Source organism: Pleurodeles waltl, chromosome 4_1, assembly GCF_031143425.1.
Source record: "Pleurodeles waltl isolate 20211129_DDA chromosome 4_1, aPleWal1.hap1.20221129, whole genome shotgun sequence".
Taxonomy (NCBI): domain Eukaryota; kingdom Metazoa; phylum Chordata; class Amphibia; order Caudata; family Salamandridae; genus Pleurodeles; species Pleurodeles waltl.
In genome coordinates this window covers 522,892,124-522,918,162 of record NC_090442.1, presented here as the reverse complement: position 1 = coordinate 522,918,162, position 26,039 = coordinate 522,892,124, and the positions used below count along the sequence as shown (strand labels likewise).

Below are 26,039 nucleotides of genomic sequence, written 5' to 3'. Positions count from 1 at the left end.
CATAAGTACTTTTCTTCGGTGTTATATTCTAACGACAATCGGTCATAAAGGACCATTAACATTTTATATTGATTTGGGAAGTTTTTATACAACAGATTGCCTTACGATATGCATTAATTTTAAGTTTTGGAAGAGCTCAAGAGCAATCAATTGTTTGCCTTGGTACAGGCTTGAAAAAAGACGTGCTTTCTTTAAAATCATGCTTACATTTAATGATAACTATAAACTGATGCAAGCCAATCGTTTTTTTGTTGTTTTTTTACCCGACCCCCACAAGAACGAATGAAAAATCTTCGTAATTATGAAGTCTCGATTCAGCCAACAATAGCTATGAACATTACGAGTGTAAAAAATGAACGTCTCTTTAGAGGATGAATTCTGACTTACCTTATGATAAACCACTCTATACTACAATTTGACAATTTTGCTTGTACAGAGCTAACCGTGTTTATTCTACGAGAATAATAGAACGAAAGTCAGGTACATGAGTAAAATACACGTCGACAAGCCAGGAGGGGACCGGGTAATTCTACAAAAAAGAGGAAATCACTGTGTCGTAATTACCCACACCCAGGGGTGGTAGATGTCACAGCCTGGCACTGAAAAATTGTAACACTGAGTAATGTGACCTGTGGGGGTAGTTCTGTGACAAAGAAGTTACTGCTATTCTTTTTTCTTGATTGTCACTGTGACAAAAATAAAAATAAATGTTAAAAAAAACAGGTTTATCCTAAGAGACACCGTGAAAACGTCACACACTCGTTTGGTTTTGCAGAATCTGTCAGGGCTACTGTGCATGTCAATTGAGAAGATACTGTATTGTTTAATGCTGGGACCTGTGATCCAGAAACAACATGCATGGCCATCACCAGATAGGACTGTCAGATGTCTTAGGAGCCCAAGTGTAAGGGAAGTTAAATGCTAAAATGGTATTGGTAAAATATCTGAACTAAATATCTAAACAGAACCACCCACCAGACACTACAGCGAGGAAACAGGGCAGATTCTGCCTACTGCATACTCTTCACATACTCCAACAGGAGCTTATGTCATGTGATAATAAACACACTTGCATGAGCAAGCCCAGCAAGGAAAGTGAGCAATGCAATCTATTATGCAAACTGAGACACACCTGAATCATCACATCGAAAACAACATGCACCCTGCTTCAAATTAAACACAGTTAGCACACATCTGCGTGATCACAACAGCAGCCCTCTTCGAAGTAAGACAACAGAATCATCAACCCCTACTATGTTCCTAAGGTGGGAAGCACTGTAGACCATGAGCCTGCAAAACAGCTCAAACTAGCTTGCAATTCCAACTGGCACAAATACGGGAGATCACTGATCACTGAAGAGATTCAGACTCACCAAGAACCTCTTAAACAACTCACTGAAAAACATGCTGCACACTATGGTGGCTGAGATTAGCATACCCTGATGCATACCCCTCCCTCTCCTCACACAGTTACTGGAGACGAAGACTGACTACCATCAGTCTTACAAAGCACCGAAGGTTATATGCACATTTAAACACAATAAGGAATGCCATATCATCTTCCCCAGAACATCACGGGGATTTTTACATTTGTAGCTTCAACTCCCAATAGTGGCCTCAACTGCACACACATCATCAAAAAGCCAAGCAGGTAGAAGCCCCTTCGCTTACTGTCACAAGAGATACACCAACCTTAATGTAAGCTTTTCATGTGATACACAACTGACCATTCAGTGAGTTCCTAGACTGTTGGAATGAGACCGGCATCCATGACTTGAGCGAAGTCATAAAACAAATGCAAAGACCCACAGGGTGGATCTGTGTCTTACTATGTCAGCTGAGCACAAATTCAAACACAACACAGAACCTACCCCTCTCTACTCCAATCCTGATGGCTACATCTTTTATCACACACATGACAGAAACTAACTATTGATGATATAGCTGATGACACCCAACCACAAACTAACCACCAGGGAGCAGAGGAAATACAACAGGCCACATGACGTAACCAGATGCACTACTGAATGAGCCACTTGGTGCTCCATCCCCGAATGACCTGGTGTCCACTCTCTGAAGAAAGGGAACCTTCCTCCCATTTAAAAGCATCTCATGCTGGCTGTTCAGAGCCACGAACAATCCTCTAGCTTTTAGAAGCATATGAGATTTTTGTTAGGAACCACCAGTGCCCATGGGGCACAGACGAAAATGCTTACTATTCAGAGAGATTTCCTGATTGAGTAAGAAGTTAATCCTCAGGTATCTTATCTTTTGTGCTCATTGTTGGGAAAATAAATACGAGTCCCATAGAGGGCTTTTCCATGAATATTTTCAAAGAAGATTATTTCAAAATCACAAAAAGCTGATATTTTCAGGAGCGTGGGTAATCGTGTCCTAATCTTTTGATAAGACAGCATCACCATTTGAATAATTTAGGCCTTTTTGGGAAAAACAAAACATGGAGAAAAAGTGGCATAGGCTGTGGCTGCTCAGGTGGAACCTGGTATGCTGGTAAAGAGAGGCTGGGTTCCTCTCAGGACAATAATCTTTAAAATCCATTCACACAAAGCATTAGTATTTGAATAATTTGCATTTTTACTGAAATATTATATCACAAATTAAGATACCAATAAAGCTAAAGTTCCTAACCTCACTTCCTGTCAACCATAGTCCTAAGGCTGAATATCACAAACCAACCTTATCTGTGTACTCAAACAAAATGTGAAGAAAATACTAAGTGGCTAGAGAGAACTCCCAAGCCCTAATTGGGGGGAGAGGGGAGAAGGGAATGCATCAAATTCCAGATCCAGGCGTATTGAAATGTACTGATATGCAATGCACAAGAAGAAACATAACAATCATTTTCAGGAATATTCTACTCTTATCTTTACAAGGGAAGGCATATCAAACATACAAACCCCATCCCCACCCTCTACTGCCTCCCACAAACCAAGCATCCTCATGAACTCCAGGGAAGTAACTGTATGGTGGCTGTGACTTAGGATTCCCTCCTAGGGCTTGCTTCTCCTGGTCAAGACGTTGCCAGACAGGTGTTAGATGTGTAAAAAAAAATACACTCTTTGCTCAAGAACCACTCTCTACCTTGATGAAAACCACAGTAATGCTTCAAGAAAGCTGGCTAATTTATCTTTTTGCTTTTCTGTAAATCAAAGCTCTTCCATATCATACTGCGACTCAGGTCAGGATACATGGGGACTTTCGCGCTCTCCATCAAGTTTTCATCCCAATGGCCAATTCGGATGCCACATCTTTCTACTGGTGGCCAACCAGTGCTCATCAAAAAACAAGGAAAGGGAGGGGCTAGAGAAACATGGGAGATTCGGAAAATGAGACCTGGTCCTGTGTATAATACTCCCATCTAACATGTAAATCAAAAAAGTATACACAGTTCCACTAAAAACCAACCAGTGCTACCTGCAGCATGCCACCCATGCCGCTGTGTCTGTTGGAGCCCTCACGGGTAGCCCTAACTACCATAAATCGCTGGACCCGGCGAATGTCTTTCCAGAAGCTCAATGTTCAAGAAATCCTAGAGTGGAAGACACTCAAAACCTCAATGTAATGGGAAAACTTCATCAAGATCCAGACATATGAGACTCCTTTTGTGTTCTGTAACAGCTATGATTTAACCTCCAGTTTGGAGTTTGAGAGAGCCTCACAGTCCTTTGGGTTCTCTATGGCATCACATCATAGTCCTGCAGTGTTCCGTTCTACGTTCAGGTCCAGCAATCTAGGTGGCCCCCCTCAGCTTCATTCTTTGCAACTCTATGTCTAACATTTTTCATCGCCTCCTCTTTCAAAGACATTTTAACTTCTAGTCTTTGGTTAGATTTCGGCAACTAAGGGCCTCGTAACGAGGCTGATGGTCTTGCGGTGGCGGGCAGGACCACCGTTGCTTTGGTAGTTCAACCGCCATATTCTGACCCTGGCGGTCAGACTGCCAGGGTACAGCCATCTCTGCCGGCATGGATGATCCCGACGGGCTGACGGTGGCGGAGGTCGGAATCAGCCAGGGCGGCGCTGCATGCAGCGTAGCCCTGCTGGTTACGACCTGGTTCTCTGCCATCCTTTTCATGGCAGTATTATCGCCATGAAAAGGCTGGCAGAGAACAGGTGCAGTGGGCAACAGGAGGGCCCCTGCACTGCCCACACACTTGGCATGGGAAGTGCATGGAGCCACCTACCCAGCACCCTCGCAATGCTCACTGTCTGGGAGGGTGCTTGTACCCCCTGCAGCACCAGCACCCTCGATTACAAGCCTGTGACAATGCTGCCGCCACTTTCCCAATCAACATCATTAGTTTGATGTTGCCTGCCATCTTAGTTCCTTCTAAGAGTTTAAGGGACGCTTACTTCATGATTTAACAAACAGGAAGAGGTTTCCATGTAGCAAGAGTCACTTTTCTGGGAGGCTACCACTGGTCCCACCTTGCTCAGTTGCGTATCAAGCACCAATAAACTATCCAAAAGGGAAAATACATCAGATCATCCATTATTAGTTACCATCCTGGTGCACCGCTGGCTATGCCGTCTTTTGTAACTTTATAAGACGATACAATAAAAGTATGTGTATGAAATGCCCACCAGGTTCTGAGACCATTCAGATGACGTTTCTGGATTAGTATCTAGCAAGGTTTCTTTGTTCAAATTGCCCACCTTCTGAACATTCAGGGGCCAGGAGCAAGCATGGCTGATGGGGCTGTAGAACAGCAGTTTATCATTCAGCATCTCAGCAGTAGAGATATGAACCATTTGTGAAAACTGAAAGCAGGACAGATACTAGATTATTTCTATTGTATTAAAATGATACATGTTTTAAGTAAAAAGGACTAACGACAAAAACCACTAGATGCATGTAAATGGACATATTCCACTATACACCAGTACAAGCATCATTTCATTAAAGCTTCACCTATAGTAAAATGCTTATGATCAGCGGATTGTCAAATACAGGACATCTTGGGATAACACTGAGCATCATCTAAACTACATAAAATCTAAAAAACAAATCATTTCATTCAGGCACACAAAGTAGCAAGATATTTTTGCTTGAACACTTTATGCATTTTCTAAAATATATGATTCAAAAAATGAGTGTGGCATTAACTAGATTATATGGTTTTGTTAGAAGATTAAACACATTTTTGCTAGCTATGGTATTTTTCTTTTAATTGTGCAGAAAATGAGTTCTGATTAACTGGCAACAGGACTCTTGCAAACTGAAGACTTGCGATAGGGCTACAGTAAGGTAAGTGAAGAAAAAACATCAAATTGAAAATATAAATGTACTGAAAGCTCGAGCACAGTGCTGTTTCATTCGTGTGTAGAGTTACATGAATGCGTATGTAGCCTACATGATGTTAGGCGATGTTTTAAAGAGATACGTTTTTTAACAAAGAATTTGCCCACAACATCTAGTTGTCTTAAGATCTCTAAACTGTGCTAACATTCAAACAGGAACATCGAAGGTCAAGTGAACATCTGCAATTGACATTCGAAAGATATTTTTTAATTAACGATTCTAACAATGTCCAAATCGTGTCAAAGAGCAAACTGTTAATTTCATAAGCAAACCCTTATTTGGTGAGAATCCCTGAGAAATAAAACTACAGGAATACTGCGATTAACATGTTTGGCCCCCCTCGCCAAATGTGAATGGAAATCATAGGAGTTCATCACCATAATATTGTTGTTTTTATATTTTCACTTACAAGAGAGTAATAAAATATACTAAAGAAATGTAACAACAAATAGATACATTCTACTTCTAATAGAGATGAAAAGGCCTCACGTTTTTTATAGCTTCGTACACAGCTCTAAAGGCTGGCTGCTTGTCATCGTGGTAGACGCCCCTGTTCCCGTGCAGGATAAAGATGCCCTCCTCCTCTGATTCACGGCAGTTGCTCCCATAAATACAATGATCAGGACGATAATTCCATTGACAGGGGAAAACAAAGAGGCTTTCTGTTGAAAAAAAGAACTAGGTTTCAGATCAAAAGCAATAAACCCTGAGATAAATGTACCACAAGATGGGCTTTCTGAAAAATACAGTTGAAAGATGTCATATGAACCTGCCCATTCTAGTAAGTAACATTTAAACTATTATTAGAAGTAGGACTTGCCCTAATTGCTTTGTGCGAAAAAAGAATATTAGTCCATTGTGATAATACTGAAATACATAAAGTGAAGGCGCTCTGCACGCTGCTGTACGTTTTGTTAACTAACTCACGGGGTGGTGTAGAAAGCACATCTGCCCCAAAGAGTCTTGTGTGCTTTGATTCAACTAGGCCTTCTGGCGTAGACTGCGTGTACTACAGGTCAAGTCTTGATTCATTCATTGAAGTACCTTATGTTTAGTACCACTAGGAACATGTCTCCTGGAATTCACATTGCAGTTAACGTGGTTTCCAAATGCCCAGCCTTTGGTAGTTAACCCTTATGTCTAGGATGTGCAGATTTTTGGGTTGCACTGGCATAGTGCTATGCCTTTTGGTGGCTGCAAAAAAGTGCCAGATACGTGCAACTAAAATGCACTGTTGCGCTTGTTGCCTTGTACTGCAATTCACTGCCATCTGCATGGTAGCCTTTATTACCGACAGGTATTTCAGGCCTGTGTGATATCTGACCTAAGGCCCATGGCCTCCAATCACTGGCATATAGGGCCTGATTACAACTTTGGAGGAGGTGTTAATCCGTCCCAAAAGTGACGGTAAAGTGACGGATATACCACCAGCCGTATTACGAGTCCATTATATCCTATGGAACTCGTAATACGGCTGCTGGTATATCCGTCACATTTGGGACGGATTAACACCTCCTCCAAAATTGTAATCTGTCCCATAATCTTTGTTCTTGTATAATGGCAAATATACTAACACAATGTTAAGCTTATGTCTTATTGCTATTTATTTTTAGGATTATTTTCCTGTGTTCTGCGTAAACGTGACATAAATGTGTATTAGTGATGCACACAGCTGCAATTTTTATTAGCAGGTACGAGACAAATGTTTTAGGCCAATAAAAGCTACACGAGTCTATTTTCACTATTTCTCACACTACTGCTATAACTTAAGTCACAAGAACACCTCACGCATCCTTGTAAGGGCCAATCCAAATAGAGCACATTGATTTGTGTAGGGACAGAAAATACTGATCTAATCAGGGGCCAACATCTCCAAGACACAGCTAGTACGATTCATGGGCTGAGTACACTCAGGCTACATTTCGCCTTGGTTTCAAGTATGCATATTCTGTGCATCATCTCTTTTAACTAAATATTTTGTTCATTTCCAGCAATTAAGACTAAGGGCCTGATTACGACATTGGTGGTCCTAGGACCGCCAATGCAGTGCTGGCATTGGACCGCCTCACTCTACGTTGTCCGCCTGCCACATTACGACCCCGGCGGTCGGACCAACAGGGGACCACCATAGCTGGCAGAAACATGGTTCCTATTGGGCTGACAACAGTCAGAGACGTGGTCAGCCACGGCGGTGCAGAGAACAGAGCCGCCACACTGATCATGAGTCCGGGACCCTGCTATTAAAAGACTGGCAGAAACACAGTGCAGGGGGGCACAGGTGGGCCCCTGCACTGCCCAAGGCATAGGCAGTGCAGGGGCTCCCCTGCCCGACACCACCAGAATGCACTTTGTCTGCTTTGCTAAGAGTGTGCATTCCGAGGATGCTGGGGAGGGGGTAGGTGGGGTGTTTTTTTTTTTTTACCTGGAACTGTAGGCTAAAGGGAGGCCACTGACTTTTGCAGGACTGACTGCCTGTCACAAATGGACCTTCTTCAGGTTTGAGAGGTCATGGAGCACCTGCCCATTTTCTCCCCTTCGCAAGGCTAATATGTATACTTTTGCAGTTTAGGGACCAAGAGAAATCTACCAGATGTGACCAAAATCATTGATGGGCATTAGTAACAAGAGTTTGATTAAGTACAGTGATCCAACGGATGATAAGAATAGCACACATGCAATTTTTACAGCACAGAATTAATGTACTCTTATTTCCAAGCAGGGGACAATTGTAATCGGGGGAGCATGCTCCATGCCCATCTCACACTTCCAACGGCACGCAATCTCAAGTGACAGTGTGATTTTTTCAGATCTTGTGTCAAGACCTAACGGAAAGGTTAAACTTTAAAGTATTCTTGGGCTATGGTCTTGACAAGCAGACTGGTCATGCCTGCCTCACGTCACATTACTGTTCCCAATCCTTCTTCAGGTCGCAAACTTTATTTCAGATTTCAGTCACCTTTACAATGATACATGTAAACAATGTGCTACCCATCTGTCCTCCTTACATTTCCTCCCAGATATTTTCACTTTCCTTTTTGGCACGGAGTAATGTGTCAGAGAAGGGCAATACAAATGTAATTTTAAGAGAGGAAAAGCAGTGTTGTATTGAGGAGGTGTTACTCTACTCCATTCTAGCAAGGCCACCAACATGGTACGGATTGGTTAGTAGGTTGATGTTCATTTTCAATAATATGGGCAATAGTTTTAAAACTTATATCCCTCTTGCAACAAATCCATCTGCCTTGTCACTCTCCTGAATATTTGTATTTTCTTTCTGAATGCTTTACCGCACTGAGGATAGGTCATCACTTTCACAGGAGAGGTGAAGGCACCAGACTTGCACTATATCTTCCTAGCATACTGTAGTACAGCCCTTTGAAATGTTTGGAATGTTGTGGCAACGCTTTTCCCAATCACACGAGTGACTGCCACATCCCTTTATAGGCAAGGAGAGGTCAGACATTCTCCATAATGTCCTTTTAAGGGAGTCTGCCTCTGTTCCCTCTAAATGTGAAGGAGAGCAATGCACTTCTATCAAATGACACCGACACAAAGCCCGACAGTATCAGAGAATAATCTCTGTGCACATACTGTTATAAGCTGATGTTACCTTGATGACAGAACTGCCCCTAAAAGACAATTTTCCAAGAAGATGCAGCTCATTCATTGTTTGTGCCAAAGAAAGAAAGAAGTAACCTGCGATGTTAGCTTTCAGGTCAGATAGCAGGGATACCCATAGCTTTTTGAGTACAAGAACAAATGTATCATAATTACGCTGTTAAGCAGCACCAGTAACTGACAAATATACTGTTGTGCAAAGTATTTGTTGCTGGTTTATTTTTAATACATGGGTTGGATTAACGCACAAATCATCCAGGTGTCAGCAGTAACTTAGATTAAACAGAAAAATCTATCCTCAGAAAGGAAAACCATGTAGTATCAAATGTTACTATGGTTATTATTTCCAATTCTATAAACTAACCCGTTGCAACTTCTTTACTTTATAATGCTCGAGAGCAAGCTGAAGCATAGCCAGGCCAGTCTCACACTGCTCAGGATTCCATCTGTCCTCTGAAGGATTAAGGAACACTGTGGCGTTGTTCCCAAGTACCTTGAAGATCTCCTGTCACCTAAGAAATAATCTTTGGCCTCCCACATTTAGTACCTTTGGGATCTCCTTGTAACTCTGAAATTTCAAAATTGTTAGACAAGCACAAAATCTTCATTAGTTGAGTAGGAGGGTTGGTAAACACTGACCACAAAAGATGTCAGGGCCCTGCGATGCGCCCTTAGATGGAATTCGCCTAACAATCCCTTCGGAAGACGGCCCCTGGGTAACCGCTTTAAGGCATACAAACCCTGCCTGGTGCTCCTCTAAGGAATTAGAGGAAGGACAAATATTTTGTGTTGCAGGGGAGAAATACTACGCTGCTGCCCAGTTAACACCGTACTGTCACCCCACTGGTGACATGGCTAGTTATACAGCATTGCCGCTCTAGCTTCCAGAGGATTATAATATGTACCACAGCTATGCTGTTCAGCAAAGATAGTGCCTGGTTCAAACATATCGTTATGGAAATTGTTTCTCGTAAGTGTATTCCACACACAGGTTGTGTTAACTTACACGTGATCTGCGTGTCAGTGGGGATTAAGAGTAACCATCTGACATCTATTTTGAGAAAGCATGAGCAAAAAGGAAAAACACAATTTTAAAATTTCTACAAACTGCAAAGGACAGAGACAGTACAAATGCACTACAGTTGAAGCTCACATGAAAGCACAGAAACATGTTTTATCGAGCACATTTCCATACTATAAAGTTTAGTTAGTACTCACCCCATCAGCACATGGAACACCTGCTCCCCCTAAGCCCTCTCAGCTTCTAAATGTACTCAGTGCACCCTCCACAAACGTCGTTCTGCCCTCCCTATATGCCTGCACCTTGAAGCTCATTTCAACAGCATGAAGTGTCTCTTCATCTTATCGCCTGCCCGCTTTCTGTGTTTACTACCACCAGCAAAAGCTACCCCCGTCTCGTGACATATTTTGCCAAGACCCCTGACAAACATATCAGCCCTCAGCAATCTGGACTTCTAAAAAAGCCTCCTCTGTCTCGCACACGTCTACTACGATCCTCTGGAATGATCCCAAACGTCATGCCACGCAGACTCTTCAACAATTCAGGATTCATTGCTTTCTCGTCCTACAGGCATCGGGCACACTGGCTGCAGTGTGCCACGGGTTCCTATTCAGGTTTCCATTCTAGCGTTCAACGGAAGCAGCCTTAAGCGCCTTCTCTTATGCCGGCCATTTTCCTTTTTGTGGCCCCGGCTGCCTCTTAACTCACAAATCCAACAGTGTCTTACTAACCTTCAATACACCCATGTACTTTTCCTCTTTGCACAACCTTCCTCTGGAATTCCTCCTCCTCGGCCTAAAAGCTGCCCCTCTCCTGAGATTTTTTAAAACTGCATCTAACACGAATTTCTAAATCTTGAAGTGCCCCATTAAACCCCCGAAGCAGCACAAGGTTGATGTATCCGGCACAGAGAACATCGAGATCAAATAATGAATTCCAATGTACAGCATACAATGAAATTGTTTTAGCTCTGAAAAACGCTAATATGAAATACCTTACCAGGATTGTGGTAAAACATGATGTTGAGTAGATCCTGGTCACCCCAAGTTATATTCAACTTGTATTTTTTGAGCAAGGGCATAAGTAATTCTCCCCATCGCAGACGTGCCCCTGTCATGTCATTCTATTGAAAAAGAAAGAAAAGAAAAGTGAGACTGTATTAAAAATGAAAAAAACGAATTAGACTTTAAGGCACAATTCAACAAATCATTAACTAAATATTCTAAGCTTCGTTTGTAAAACACTGCATGCTCTAAAAGTGCGAATATTGTGGTTCATCTGGCATTTTTTTCATACGGAAGGTTCTTAAATACGCAATTACTGAATTCGCAATACATATACGGTGATAAATAGTCACGCAAAACAGGAACATTTCCTTTCACAATGAAAAATAAAACCGACAAAAATGAACACATTAAAAAAAAACATTGAAAACACTTTACAATAATAAGCATTCTGCCAAGGAAGGCACACATTTTAGGGCTAAAATGCTTATTTTATAAATCAATTTTTCCATAAAAACGAAAAAGATGCATGGCGACAAAAGAATATAGCACTTTAAAAAAAACAAGACCTAAACATTTTGCGCTACTTTTCTAAAGTCTGTTGTGCATCGTTGTATTTTTAACACGGTAGGGTGGAACAAAACAAAAACAAGTGATTGTGACTGTCCTTAGGTCCGAGATGACCTGCAGTCAGAGTAGGAAACAAGCCATTCATTCACAACTAAGACACGCTGCGGGGTCATATTCCCATACTCAAACGAACCACTGGTATCGACCCCATATCTTGCGTGTCCGACCCGCCACATTACTTAAAAACCAGAGAGCGTACATGCATGATGTGCATTAGGAACCGTCAGATATCTCGTCACCATGCCTTAGACAGTGCCTGAAATGGAAAAATAGAAGTGCAGGTACTCTACATTAGAGTACCTGCTTGTTTCTGAGAAGTGCCGGTACTCTCCAATGAAAAGTATTACGTTTTTCTTGAGAAGTGCATGTGCTCTCCCGCTCAGAATAAAAAAAGTGCCAGTACTCAGTACCGGCCAATTTAAAGCACTGCCTTTAGATACCACGAAGTGGTCAGGCACTGCAGACAGCCTTCGAGCAGGAGCCATTAACGCGTAGCCTGCAAGTTTAAACGTGGATCCAGGCCAGTGCCACACCCTGCACTTGGCATAAAAAATACACCACTCCGCTGTCGATGATACCAAAATAAACGCATTCCCTCGAAAGGGGTGAACCCTTCGATGCCCAAAACGAAGAGCCTTTAATCGATGAAGCTTCTGTTTTGAGACAAATTGATCCCCTTTCCTGAACTATAATTAAAGCTGATAGTTTAACAATAATTCACGATGGTGAGTTAACGGAACTTATTGGAGACCTCAATTTCTTAGTGACACACAGCACTTGCTGCTAGGATTGTTATTTTATTACTCTAGCGAAGGCATTTCATATTGTTAAAGCTTTTTACGACGTTACTGTCTGAAGTCCTAGGGCAAGTAGTACTGGAAATCCTGAAAGGCATATTATATCCTGTAATCTTGTCAATTCCGGTCACCACTGTCACAGTGATAGTATTTGTTAGTAGGTCCAGATGATTTTCATTACTGATCAAAGCTAGATACAGTTACAGAAAATATGGTCTGCTCGATTAGATTAGATTATGTTCCCAGCATGTTTACCATTTGTATGGCACTGTAACACTTTCACATAATGACTTGCTTGGGATGTTGAAAATATGATTTTGTATGATCACGAGATTACAATGAAATCTCGTGTGCTCTATGCACGTATGTACTTTATATGGCTCTGTTGTTTATAACAGGAAAACATGAGTATTTTACCCCATTTCATGAAGCACACTTAAAACTCTTTGGAAACCAACTAGAAAGGAGCCAGCTGAAATTAACTGCTTACAACATTTTCTTCTATTTTTTAACAAATGTAAGGTTACTATTGTGCAACACATCATTCATCTAACAGGAGTCATCTTTAAAAAATATATTATCCACATTATTTAATTAAGAGTTTTTTTTTCACAAAAATGCACAACTGGCTGGAGAAGTTGTCAACCTGATTATAGTATGTCCAGAGTAAACTAATATTTTCTTGTAAAAGCATGGTTCAATATTTCTATGGAGCTGTCTAGGCATGCAATGACTGTCAATACCATGTACGGATTGTTCCGTGCGTCGCTTCAAGTAAACACTGCAAGATTGCATTGAATCCTTCGTCATTTATTGTATGCTGGGCAAACTCTCTCGCTCTCTCTCGCTCTATATATATACATATATATATATATATATATATATATATATATATATATATATATATATATATATATGTATATATATATATATATATATATATATTTCTACGGAGCCCACTAAAGAACACACTGCCAATACGGAATTAATACTTAAGAGAGATTACTAAATACCCCCAACTAAGATGAATGTCACTCGATCACATTTCGTCATTTCCAGTACAAGGCAACCTTGCAGAGCCACCTCCTGAGCACCTCTTGTCATGGACATGTGTCTAAAAGGAAGAAACGTCTGTTGCTCAGGTAAATTACCAAAATGTCGTGGAAATAGTTTAGTGATACTAGTATATTGTGCCAAAAATATAGTCGTATTAATAATATCGTGAAAGAGAATATAGAATGTAACACTTATAGATACATAGGGTTGTTTATTAAATATAGTTGTATATAATAATAACTTCAATTACATATACTAGGTATTATATTATTTTTAGGTATTGGCACTATGATAAGGTTTTTAGCATAGTTCGTAATTTTTAATGTATAATTTAATCTGTTAACATTTAATAAATTTTTAATTTAGTAGTGGGTTGTTGGGGGTAATGGTGGGAAGTTATTTAAAATATATATATATCTTTTTTGTATTTATTTGTTATTGCATTAAACCAATAATCAGTAATTGTGTATTTTTGGAACTGGTTATTTGTTGTTTTAATTATTTAGTAATTTGTAATAACATTTTCTTAAAATGTAATTAGTAATTCTTAGGTTTCGCCTGCACAGCACTTGTGCTGTGCTTGCAAAGTCTTACGTTACTGAAACAAAATCTTTAAAAGGGCTTAGAACCTGCCCCTACTTCACCCCTTACTTACATGAGCTTCCTATTTGTCCATTCAAATATCGCTCCAACGTCTCTTGAAATTAGTTGCTTTTATTGGCTGCCAGGTCACTTATCTGCTCTTCTGTTCTTCTTTTTATTCAGCTTTTGACGTTGCGTTGAGCGTGGCTGAAGGACACCTTCCGGTTTTTAGTGAGTGGTTAGTGCTTGTATGCAAAAAGATTAACTGAACACAAGTCAATTTTCGCTGAAATGTGTATAAACAAGTCGGCCATTTTGTAATGGAATATTGAGTGTAGATGTAAAGCAAGCAGCGAGTGGGCTCATTATGTTGTTTTTCATTACTTATAATTACATTTCTGATGAATAACAGTTGTAAATATTTAAATTATTTGTGTGTTTGTTTCTTAAATTACCACTCACTCATTTTGGAAGAAAAGTCATTTGTATAATTGGGTGGTTTTATTTCGAATTGGTATTCACTGAGTGACTTATTAACAGGCATGCACAAGTGTAGTAACCTTGCAGGTAATATGGTCACGATTTGAATGGTGCAGCAAGTGCAGTGGCACTTTACTAACTACACATCACTATACTCTAATACAATGCCATATTCAATGTGTAATGTTGGTTAGGGAATAGGAGGCAGGGAGGCAACACAGAATATGACCATTTGTCGGGATGCACTGGGTGACAATACTCCTGGATGGGTCTCTTGTAGATCAAGTGAGGGGAAGGTGTATGCCCGCATGGTCCCTGATAAATGTGAAAACTGATAACACTGGTAGGTTGTATCAATCTAGATTTTTACACTCTTATATAACTCTGCCCCAGGGAGAGGGTGTCCAGCGTATCACTAGTGGTTGAATATTGAATGCTCAGAGGGGGCCTGTCACTGCATATCCAGTGGCAGTAAGACATCTTTTGGTCCTCCTCACCTATCTTGAAAATTAATCTCCTGTAAATCAGATCAGAATAGTATAATTGAATGTTGCAGGGCTGCGTAATAAAGCTAAGCATCTTGAATGGGACACATTTATAGATGCTCACTCAATCTGTCTCTTTCAGGAAACCTGGTCTACCAGGCTTGTTCATCAATCTGGCTATACTATTTTTAGTAGTAAGCTAGATGTTACAGGTGGGAGAGGCAGGCCCTTGGGGGCATATTGACTTGGGTTAGTACCACACTCAATTGTAAGGGCCAAGAAATAATGGTTCCCTCAATGGATATCCTCAATGGATATCCTTTGTGTATTGTTAACTTTTCAATCAATCTGTATTTACATTTATAATGTCTATATAAGGCCTGGGGAAACAAACAGGGAAGTGTTGACTGTTAAATTATTGAATGCACATATGAGTAATATAGCGGAGGGAGCACTGAAGCTTGTGTGTGGGGACTTTAATTGGCAGTTTGAACAGATGGATGCTTGTCCAGTCCCCCTAGCACAGGATGAGGATGATGCCCGGATGATCCCTCCCCTGGGAATACCACTTATTAGGAAGTGGACTGCCCTGGCATTGCAAATTATTGCCCTAACACTGAACCACGGTTTGCGGACAACAAATGGTAGAACCCCATCTGATAAAGAAGGGAAACATACTTTTTATCGGTCCTCAGGAACTAGCCTTACTTATTACACCTTGGCAGATGTAAGAGTTTGGCCGCATATAAAATACATGATGGTACTTAACAGAGGGGATAGTGATCACAATACATTGGTACCTGCTGTAGAACTCCCAGCAGTGATTGAGAGGGGTAGCGACAATGAGCCATTTGGTTGCATGCTCCAAGCCTCTAGCAGCAAGCGTTGCGTCAAATGGGCCTCTATGACTAATTCAAGGGAACAACTGCAAAGGGATATACAGGCTAGTTATGGATGTTAGGCCAATATCAGAAGTGGTAGGTGTCAGGCCACTATTGCTCTGGAGGCATATCTGGTCAACAGAAGAGCTCGGGACCTACCTAGAGGGATTGGAGGAGGTATTGGGTATTCCGGGTTCAGGAAGTATTCCCTGTGTTAACTATGTAAAGAGACCCTTGTAAAGATAGGCTGTTGTAATCTTTGGACTGATCCCCAGTAATCTTCAACAATTAGAAAATTGACTCCGCAAATGAAATATAGGTAATTTAATGAACTGCTACTTTCTGCGCACGTATCATAAGGTACTCGCACTGATATATTTTTTTATCTAAAGAGAAGGAAGCTGTACTGCCAAGTGGGGGTGCCTGTATGTGGATGGTGGAAGTTTATGCCCAGGCTGCAGCTCAAATGAGGAGACTAAGGGGCATATTCTTTTTTTCCGCCCTGCTTACAGTTGGAGAAGACATAAATGGCTCATACCTAGCTGTCATAACCTTGGGGTGGGAAACCTCAGCATGGCCCAGCAAATCTTTAAAACTGATGTTACTCAGAGTACAATGTTTGCTGTGTCTCGTTATTTATTAATAATATGGAAAATCCGCCAGAAGTTGTGTTCAAGCTAGACTTTCTCCGTTTTGTTTGGCTCTTCATGAGCTGGGAGTTGCTTAAATACAAGGTTACTCTTTTTGTTCCTTTAGGGATACGTACTGTTTTGTCTCACACTTTATCAATTTGCACAAGAAGATGTTCTATCTCCCTATGAGTTATGTGCTGGGGTTATTTTCCCCTGTCTTAATAATGATGTGTATTGGTTTGATTCTTGTCTTATCAATTTGTATTTATTGATGTTCTTCTATTTTTATGTAATTGATTTTATTATTTTTTCCAATTTTATGTCTTCATATTTTATTATAATTGCTGTTTTTATGGCAACTTACTGAAATAAAGCATGTTGACGATGAACAACTTGTATGTGGGGTATTGGGGGAAGTGTGTATTTTAAATATCTGTAATTTGTGTTATAATTTTAAAGTCGTTTTGTAATCCAATTTTTTTATAACATCTAATTTTATTTATCTACAAGAATATATTTTTGTTTTTAATATAAAGTGGTTTATTTTGTTATGTATTTAAATATCTTTATTAAACTGTTCATGGTATATCTAAACCTAGTTGGAATGGTATATCTAACCCCTCCAAAGTACAACATTGACCCCACTGTTGCTAAAATCTGAGTACAAACAGTAAATCTAACCCCTCCGAAGAACAGCATTTGCCTTGCTTTTGCTTACATTGTCATGGGAATAGTGAATATAACTCTTCCAAATCCAACACTTTCAAATTGCTGCAGTAAATCTAACCTCTCCAAAGACCAATACTTACCTTGCATTTGTTTTTTGGACTTTGAACGGTAAATCCAACCCCTGCAAAGTTGAACACTTTTTCTAGTGTTTAGTTTGGATTATTATTCTTTAAATATTTGTCTATTAACATTTAATGTTTTTTATTATTTAAATGTGATTTTTGTTGATTTTGTATTAACTGAATTGACTTATTAAGTTTGCAATAGCTTTTGTTATATATAGGTTTGTTAAGTTACATTTTTAAATATTAATATTTTAACTTATATATTTTGAAAGTACATTAATATATGACCTATTCATTTTTATTGATGATATTTGGTAGTTTAATATTTTAAATGAATAAATAATTTTATATATATATATATATATATATATATATATATATATATATATATATATATATATATATATATATATATATATATATATATGGAAAATGTCACTTACCCAGTGTACATCTGTTCGTGGCATGAGTCGCTGCAGATTCACATGCTTTGCACATCCTGCCATCTGGTGTTGGGCTCGGAGTGTTACAAGTTGTTTTTCTTCGAAGAAGTCTTTTGAGTCACGAGATCGAGGGACTCCTCCCCTTTCGGCTCCATTGCGCATGGGCGTCGACTCCATCTTAGATTGTTTTCCCCGCAGAGGGTGAGGTAGGAGTTGTGTATTATAGTAATAGTGCCCATGCAATGGAGAAACATGTATGTACATAATGTAGTTTAAAGTGATATATTTACAAATGTTTAAGATCAACTTCGAAACGGCTACAGGCTCCCGGGGAGGCGGGTGGGCGCATGTGAATCTGCAGCGACTCATGCCACGAACAGATGTACACTGGGTAAGTGACATTTTCCGTTCGATGGCATGTGTAGCTGCAGATACACATGCTTTGCATAGACTAGTAAGGAGTTATCTCCCCAAAAGCGGTGGTTCAGCCTGTAGAAGTTGAAGTTGTTTGAAACAAAGTTCGTAGTACTGCTTGTCCTACTGTGGCTTGTTGTGCTGTTAACACATCCACGCAGTAGTGCTTGGTAAACGTATGAGGCGTAGACCATGTGGCTGCCTTACATATTTCAGTCATTGGAATGTTTCCTAGAAAGGCCATGGTAGCACCTTTCTTTCTAGTTGAGTGTGCCCTCGGTGTAATAGGCAGTTCTCTTTTTGCTTTGAGATAACAGGTTTGAATGCATTTAACTATCCATCTAGCAATGCCTTGTTTTGAAATTGGATTACCAGTATGAGGTTTTTGGAAAGCAACAAATAATAGTTTTGTTTTTTCGTATTTGTTTTGTTCTGTCAATGTAGTACATTAACGCTCTTTTGATGTCTAATGTATGTAGTGCTCTCTCAGCTACAGAATCTGGCTGTGGGAAGAACACTGGTAGTTCTACTGTTTGATTCAAGTGGAACGGTGATATGACTTTTGGTAAAAATTTTGGATTTGTCCATAGAACTACTTTTTGTTTGTGTATTTGAATAAATGGTTCTTCAATGGTAAATGCTTGGATTTCACTGACTCTTCTTAAAGATGTGATGGCAATTAGAAATGCAACTTTCCATGTTAAATATTGCATTTCACATGAGTGCATGGGTTCAAATGGTGGCCCCATGAGTCGTGTTAAGACAATGTTGAGGTTCCATGAAGGAACTGGTGGTGTTCTTGGTGGTATAATTCTTTTTAGTCCTTCCATAAAGGCTTTTATGACTGGTATCCTAAACAGTGAAGTTGAGTGGGTAATTTGCAGGTAAGCTGAAATTGCGGTAAGATGTATCTTAATGGATGAAAAAGCTAGTTTTGACTTTTGCAAATGTAGCAAATAGCTTACGATGTCTGTAGCAGATGCGTGTAAGGATTGAATTTGATTATTATGGCAATAATAAACAAACCTTTTCCACTTATTTGCATAGCAATGTCTAGTGGTTGGTTTTCTAGCTTGTTTTATGACTTCCATACATTCCTGTGTAAGTTTTAAGTGTCCGAACTCTAAGACTTCAGGAGTCAAATTGCTAGATTCAGCGATGCTGGGTTGGGGTGTCTGATCTGTTGATTGTGTTGAGTTAACAGATCTGGTCTGTTTGGTAGTTTGATATGAGGCACTACTGAGAGGTCTAGTAGTGTTGTGTACCAAGGTTGTCTTGCCCAAGTTGGTGCTATGAGTATGAGATTGAGTTTGTTTTGACTCAACTTGTTTACTAGATATGGAAGGAGTGGGAGAGGGGGAAAAGCGTATGCAAATATCCCTGACCAACTCATCCATAACGCATTGCCCAGAGACTGATGTTGTGGGTACCTGGATGCAAAGTTTTGGCATTTTGCGTTTTCTTTTGCAAACAGGTCTATTTGTGGTGTTCCCCAATTTTGGAAGTAAGTGTGTAGTACTTGGGGGTGAATCTCCCATTCGTGGATCTGTTGGTGATCCCGAGAGAGATTGTCTGCTAATTGATTCTGTATCCCTGGAATGAACTGTGCTATTAGACGAATGTGGTTGTGTATCGCCCAATGCCATATTTTCTGTGTCAGGAGACACAACTGTGTTGAGTGTGTTCCTCCCTGTTTGTTTAGGTAATACATTGTTGTCATGTTGTCTGTTTTGACAAGAATGTGTTTGTGGCTTATTATTGGTTGAAATGCTTTTAACGCTAGAAATACTGCCAATAGTTCTAAGTGATTTATGTGAAACTGTTTTTGCCGAGAGTCCCATTGTCCCTGAATGCTGTGTTGATTGAGGTGTGCTCCCCACCCTATCATGGAGGCATCTGTAGTTATTACGTATTGAGGCACTGGGTCTTGAAAAGGCCACCCTTGGTTTAAATTTATATTGTTCCACCATTGAAGCGAGGTGTATGTTTGGTGGTCTATCATCACTAGATCAAGAAGTTGACCCTGTGCCTATGACCATTGTGATGCTAGGCACTGCTGTAAGGGCCGCATGTGCAATCTGGCGTTTGGGACAATGGCTATGCATGAGGACATCATGCCTAGTATTTTCATTACTATTTTGACTTGTATACTTTGGTTTGGATACATGACCTGCATTACATTGTGAAATGCTTGTACTCTTTGTGGACTTGGAATGGCAATCGCTTTTGCTGTGTCGATTGTTGCCCCTAAGTATTGCTGTGTCTGACACGGCTGAAGGTGTGACTTTGTGTAGTTGATTGAAAAACCTAGTTTGTGTAGGGTTTTTATGACGTACTTTGTGTGTTGTAAACACCGTTCTAGTGTGTTGGTTTTGATTAACCAATCGTCTAGGTACGGGAACAAATGTATTTGCTGCCTTCTGATATGCGCAGCTACTGCTGCCAGGCATTTTGTAAAAACTCTTGGCGCAGTTGTTATTCCGAATGGCAACACCTTGAATTGGTAATGTACCCCTTGGAATACAAATCTTAGGTACTTTCTGTGTGAAGGATGTATCGGTATATGGAAATATGCATCCTTTAGGTCTAGTGTTGTAATGTAGTCTTGTTGTTTGAGCAGTGGGATTACGTCTTGTAATGTCACCATGTGAAAGTGGTCTGATTTGATGTAGGTATTTAATGTTCTGAGATCTAATATAGGTCTCAGTGTGTTGTCCTTTTTGGGTATGAGAAAGTACAGAGAGTAAACTCCTGTTCCTTTTTGTTGCATTGGTACTAATTCTATTGCTCCTTTTTGTAGCAATGCCTGGACCTCTAGTCCTAGAAGATCCATGTGTTGTTTTGACATATTGTGTGTTTTCGGTGGAACGTTTGGAGGGAATCTGAGAAATTCTATGCAATAACCATGCTGGATAATTGCCAGTACCCAAGTGTCTGTCGTTATCTCCTCCCAATGTTTGTAAAAATTGCTTAGTCTCCCCCCCACAGGTGTTATGTGTTGGGGATTTGTGACTTGGAAGTCACTGCTTGTTTTGAGGAGCTTTGGAACTTCCCTCTATTTTTTTGGAATTGTCCCCCTCTATATTGTCCCCGAAAACTTCCCCGCTGATATTGACTTTGATAAGTGGGCCTTGTTTGTGAGGTTGTGGGTTCTGTAGCTTGTCCTCGAAACCCCCCTCTAAACTGTGTTTTGCGAAATGTGCCTCTGCTCTGTGGGGAGTAGAGTGCGCCCATGGCTTTGGCCGTACCCGTGTCTTTTTTAAAGTTTTTCTGTAGCAGTGTCCACCTCCGGCCCAAACAACTGCTGTCCATTAAAGGGCATTTTCAGCACAGCTTGTTGTATTTCTGGCTTGAATCCTGATGTACGCAACCATGCATGTCTCCTTATTGTTACTGCAGTATTTACTGTCCTTGCAGCTGTATCTGCTGCATCCATTGCTGACCGTATCTGATTATTTGAGATACTTTGTCCTTCCCCCACCACTTGTTGTGCCCTTTTCTGGAACTCTTTGGTTAAGTGTTCTATGAAATGCTGCATTTCGTCCCAATGAGCCCTATCATATCTTGCCAGAAGTGCTTGTGAGTTGGCAATGCGCCATTGGTTTGCTGCTTGTGCTGCAACCCTTTTTCCTGCAGCGTCAAATTTGCGACTCTCCTTGTCTGGAGGTGGTGCGTCTCCCGAGGTGTGAGAGTTTGCTCTCTTGGGAGCTGCCCCTACTACCACAGAGTCTGGTGTTAATTGCTGCGTGATATACACAGGATCTGTAGGCGGTGGCTTGTACTTTTTCTCCACCCTTGGAGTTATGGCCCTGCCCTTCACAGGCTCCTGAAACACCTGTTTGGAGTGTTTTAGCATTCCCGGTAGCATAGGTAAGCTCTGGTATTGGCTATGAGTGGAGGATAGTGTATTAAACAAGAAGTCATCCTCAATCGGCTCTGCATGCAAGGTGACATTATGAAAAGCCGCTGCCCTTGAGACCACCTGCGTGTAGGATGTACTGTCCTCAGGTGGGGACGGTCTCGCTGGGTAACAGTCTGGGCTGTTATCCGATACTGGTGCATCATAAAGGTCCCATGCGTCGGGATCGTCTTGACTTATTGCAGTATGCGTTGGGGATTGCATCAGTGGTGGAGTGTCTACCGGTGATGTGTGCAATGATGGTGGTGGAGATGGTGGCGGAGTTTCTGTCTTGCCACCTTTGCCTGTGGCTGCTTGTCCTTTTCCTGAAAGGCAAGTCTTCTTTTCATCTTAATTGGGGGAAGAGTGCTTATCTTCCCTGTGACCTTTTGAATGTGGAGCCTCCTTTGAGTGTAGTCTGGCTCCATTGATTCTAGTTCTTGTCCGAACTTATGTCCTTGCATTTGGGAGGACAATCCCTGTTCCTCTGTGTAGGAACCTGATTTCGGTTCCGAGGCTGGATGTTTCGGAATGGAAACCTTTTCAGTAGCCTTTTTCGGCTCCAACGACACTTTCTTTATTTTCGGTGTCGTGATCTCTCGGTGCCGACCCATTTCGGTGCCGCTGTCTCGTGCCGAACTTGCTCGGAGCCGCTGTCTCGGGCTCGAGATTGCTGTATGCCGGTATCTCGACCGGAGTCGGATGACTTCGACACAAGCGTGCCCTTTTTCGGTGCCGATGGACGGTCACCTATTTTACAGGTTAAGCCATGGCCTGTTGGCGGTGGCGTCCCCTGGGCTTTTGTGGTCTTCTCGTGAGTTTTATGTTTCGACGTCTTACTCATGGTTTTAGGCGTTTCTTCGGGATCGAGCTCGTCCGAGTCCGACTCCTGGATGGAGAAGCTTTCCTCTTCCTCCCTGTCCTGCTATTTGATGGAGTTTTGTTTTGACCAATGACTTTGTGTTTCACCACTGCGCATATTAGTTGCTCAATGTTCACCAGTAGCACATGGTATGTTTTGTTCAGTTTAGCCGCCTATTGGCTTTGACATGGCATTAGCCATTACTTTCTGTATTCAGTTTAGCCGCCTATGGGCTTTGACATTGCATTAGTCATTACATTCTGTATTGTGCCTATTGGCTTTGACATGGCATTAGCCATTACTTTCTGTATTCAGTTTAGCCGTCTATGGGCTTTGACATTGCATTAGCCATTACATTCTGTATTCTGCCTATTGGCTTTGACATGCTGTATCCAGTCTAGCCGCCTATTGGCTTTGACATTGCATGCCTATTGACTTTGCAATTTAGCTGCCTATTGACTTTGACATGATATCATATATTACATTTTGTATTCAGCTCCGCTGCCTATTGACTTTGACATGATATTATATATTGCATTTTGTATTCAGCTTAGATGCCTATTGGCTTTGACATGACACTAGACATTGCATTTGATATTTAGGTTAGCTGCCTATTGCCTTTAACATGACATTGCATTTGATATTTAGGTTAGCTGCCCATTGCCTTTAACGTGGAGTTCTGTATTTTTCCAAGCTGTGTTTTTGCACCAGAGAACCAAGATGTTTTGCTCTCACAGTAGACTAGACCTGATAAGAGAGAGTACATGGGCGTCGTTTCTCTTCCCTTGAGCTTGGGAACAGGAGTAGTCTTGGAGACCTGGCCAGTCTCCAAAAGGCTTGCTCAGTTTCCCAGGTCTGAGAGGAGGGGGCACACCTTTGTAACGAATGTAACAGGCTGCAGAGAGTCAGATTCGAATCTGCCGGACCTCGTGCTGGAGCTTGGCGCCAGTTGCCAGCATCCCGTGTGGGTAGATGACACTCTTTCTCGCGGCTGACAGGGGTCTCAGCTTGCAGACCTTAGAAAGATGTAGCTGTAAATAGTTCCTACACGGTGAAGTATTTGTTTTGCTTTGCATTCAATATCTTATAAATATAACCTGCTGTGTATATTGCAAACTGATATATTTTGTTTGATTAACGCGGACTTGAAAGCTACTAATTCGTCATTCATTCATAAACATTGTGGTTGGGGAAGAATAAAATAACAATAAAAGTCTTCTTTGACCTCAGAAGTGCATTTCTGTTGTGTTATGTTAGTGCTTAGAGACTAAATAAGAGGAAAGCACTACACTCCCCCAAATGCCTTTGTCCTGTCGGCGCCGACGCCATTTGCAGTCTTCTCGCTCTTCGGTCTCTTAATGTCTTCCTCGACCGAAACGCTCGACAGGCTTCACACGTATCTTCTTTGTGTTCTGGAGACAAACACAAGTTACAGACCAGGTGCTGATCTGTATACGGATACTTGTTGTGACATTTTGGGCAGAAGCGGAATGGGGTCCGTTCCATCAGCCTTGAAGAGACACGTGGCCGGGCCGACCAGGCCCCGACGGGGGATCGAAAAAACCCCGAAGGGCCACCGGAGCTCTTCAAAAATCGGTGTTGATCTGTAGTAACTAACCTGATACCGAACGCAAACAATACCGTCGATTTTTCCGAGATCCTAACTATCTTTCCGAACCGAAACACGGAGCGAAAAAGAACACGTCCGAACCCGATGGCGGAAAAAAAACAAGCTAAGATGGAGTCGACGCCCATGCGCAATGGAGCCGAAAGGGGAGGAGTCCCTCGATCTCGAGACTCGAAAGACTTCTTCGAAGAAAAACAACTTGTAACACTCCGAGCCCAACACCAGATGGAGGGATGTGCAAAGCATGTGTATCTGCAGCTACACATGCCATCGAACATATATATATATATATATATATATCACCAACTGGCAGTCAGGGCACTGGTAGGTAGTTATAGCTAGGACCTAGTGTACATAGGAAAAGCATTTTTTGTTTTGCCAATAACTTTGGCACCGTTTGATGAATCTTCGTGAAAATTTCAAAATTGGTTTTCCACTCAGTTCAGCTGCTGTCTGGAAGGTTTTTGAGTGATTTATCAAGTGGGAACCAAGAAAAGAGCAGGTGGTGTCCCAAAACGCATTTTTCTCATAGGGCCTTTTAGACATGAATACAGCCTGAACCACTGAACGGAAGTACACCAAATTTCGCAGAAAGATGGATCTTGGTCAAGAAAGATCTCTTTTTGCAATTTGGTGTAAAACTGTTCAGTAGTTTGGAGTTATTAAAAAAAGAAATTATGTATATCTAGCGATGTGGCTCTAGTGTGGATCCACGCTTCAACAGCAATGCCATGTTTGGCTGGTCGCAACCTAACAGGAAAGTTGCAGCTGCCATTTTGTGATTCAAGACACGGTTCCCAAGGGGGAGAAATAAAAATAAAAGAGGGCTTAAGTGGTCAGGATAGAGGAATCCTGTCCGCATGGGAGTGATGGAGGGGTCTCAGAGGGACCCCTCATGGGCAAGAAATTGCCCAAGAACATTTGTTTCTGGGGCGTCCAATTATCCGAGGATCCACTGTGGCGCTCAGTGTAGCCCCTGTGTGAATCCGTGAATGATCCCGGATCCAGAACCCAATAAAAAAAAATACATCCACTCACAGACCCAAAGGATGGGGTTGACTGCATGCGGGGTGATGGCCACAGGAACTGGCCATAGGCCAGGCCCTTTGGCCAACCTGCAGACAAGAAGGCCATTCGCAACATGGAGTTCGCTTCAAGCATGTGGGTTGGCCGACTGCGCCCAACCCCTCCTGCCAGTTACAGTAAAAGGCCATGCATATTGGTGGCATGGCTGCATGCGGAGTGGTGGGTGCATGCATGAGGTTGGTTGTAGGCCAGGCCCTGCGGCCAACTACTCTGCCCGCACGGTCAAAGGCTGTGCACATTGGTGGCATGGCTGCAAGTAGGTGATTGGCCACATGCAGGGGACTGGGTGTGGGCCAGGCCCTGTGGTAAACCCCGCCATGCAAGGCACAAGGCAGTGCGCGGCGGGAGCTGCTTTAATGTATGGTAATTACGTATAGAAATTCATTGGAAAAAAATAAAGGTTACA

At 41.5% G+C, this 26,039-nt stretch overlaps 1 protein-coding gene across 3 annotated transcripts in view; it reads right to left on the bottom strand.

Moving 5' to 3' along the window:
- GXYLT1 (glucoside xylosyltransferase 1) overlaps positions 1–26,039 on the bottom strand; it is a 131,492-nt gene that overhangs the window by 20,062 nt on the left and 85,391 nt on the right. For all 3 annotated transcript variants that reach the window (XM_069228850.1, XM_069228849.1, XM_069228851.1), the window contains 2 exons: positions 10,962–11,085; positions 5,813–5,985 (listed from right to left, as the gene is read on the bottom strand). In XM_069228850.1, coding sequence (XP_069084951.1) covers positions 5,813–5,985; positions 10,962–11,085 — 297 coding nt within the window. The remainder of the gene's footprint in view (positions 1–5,812; positions 5,986–10,961; positions 11,086–26,039) is intronic.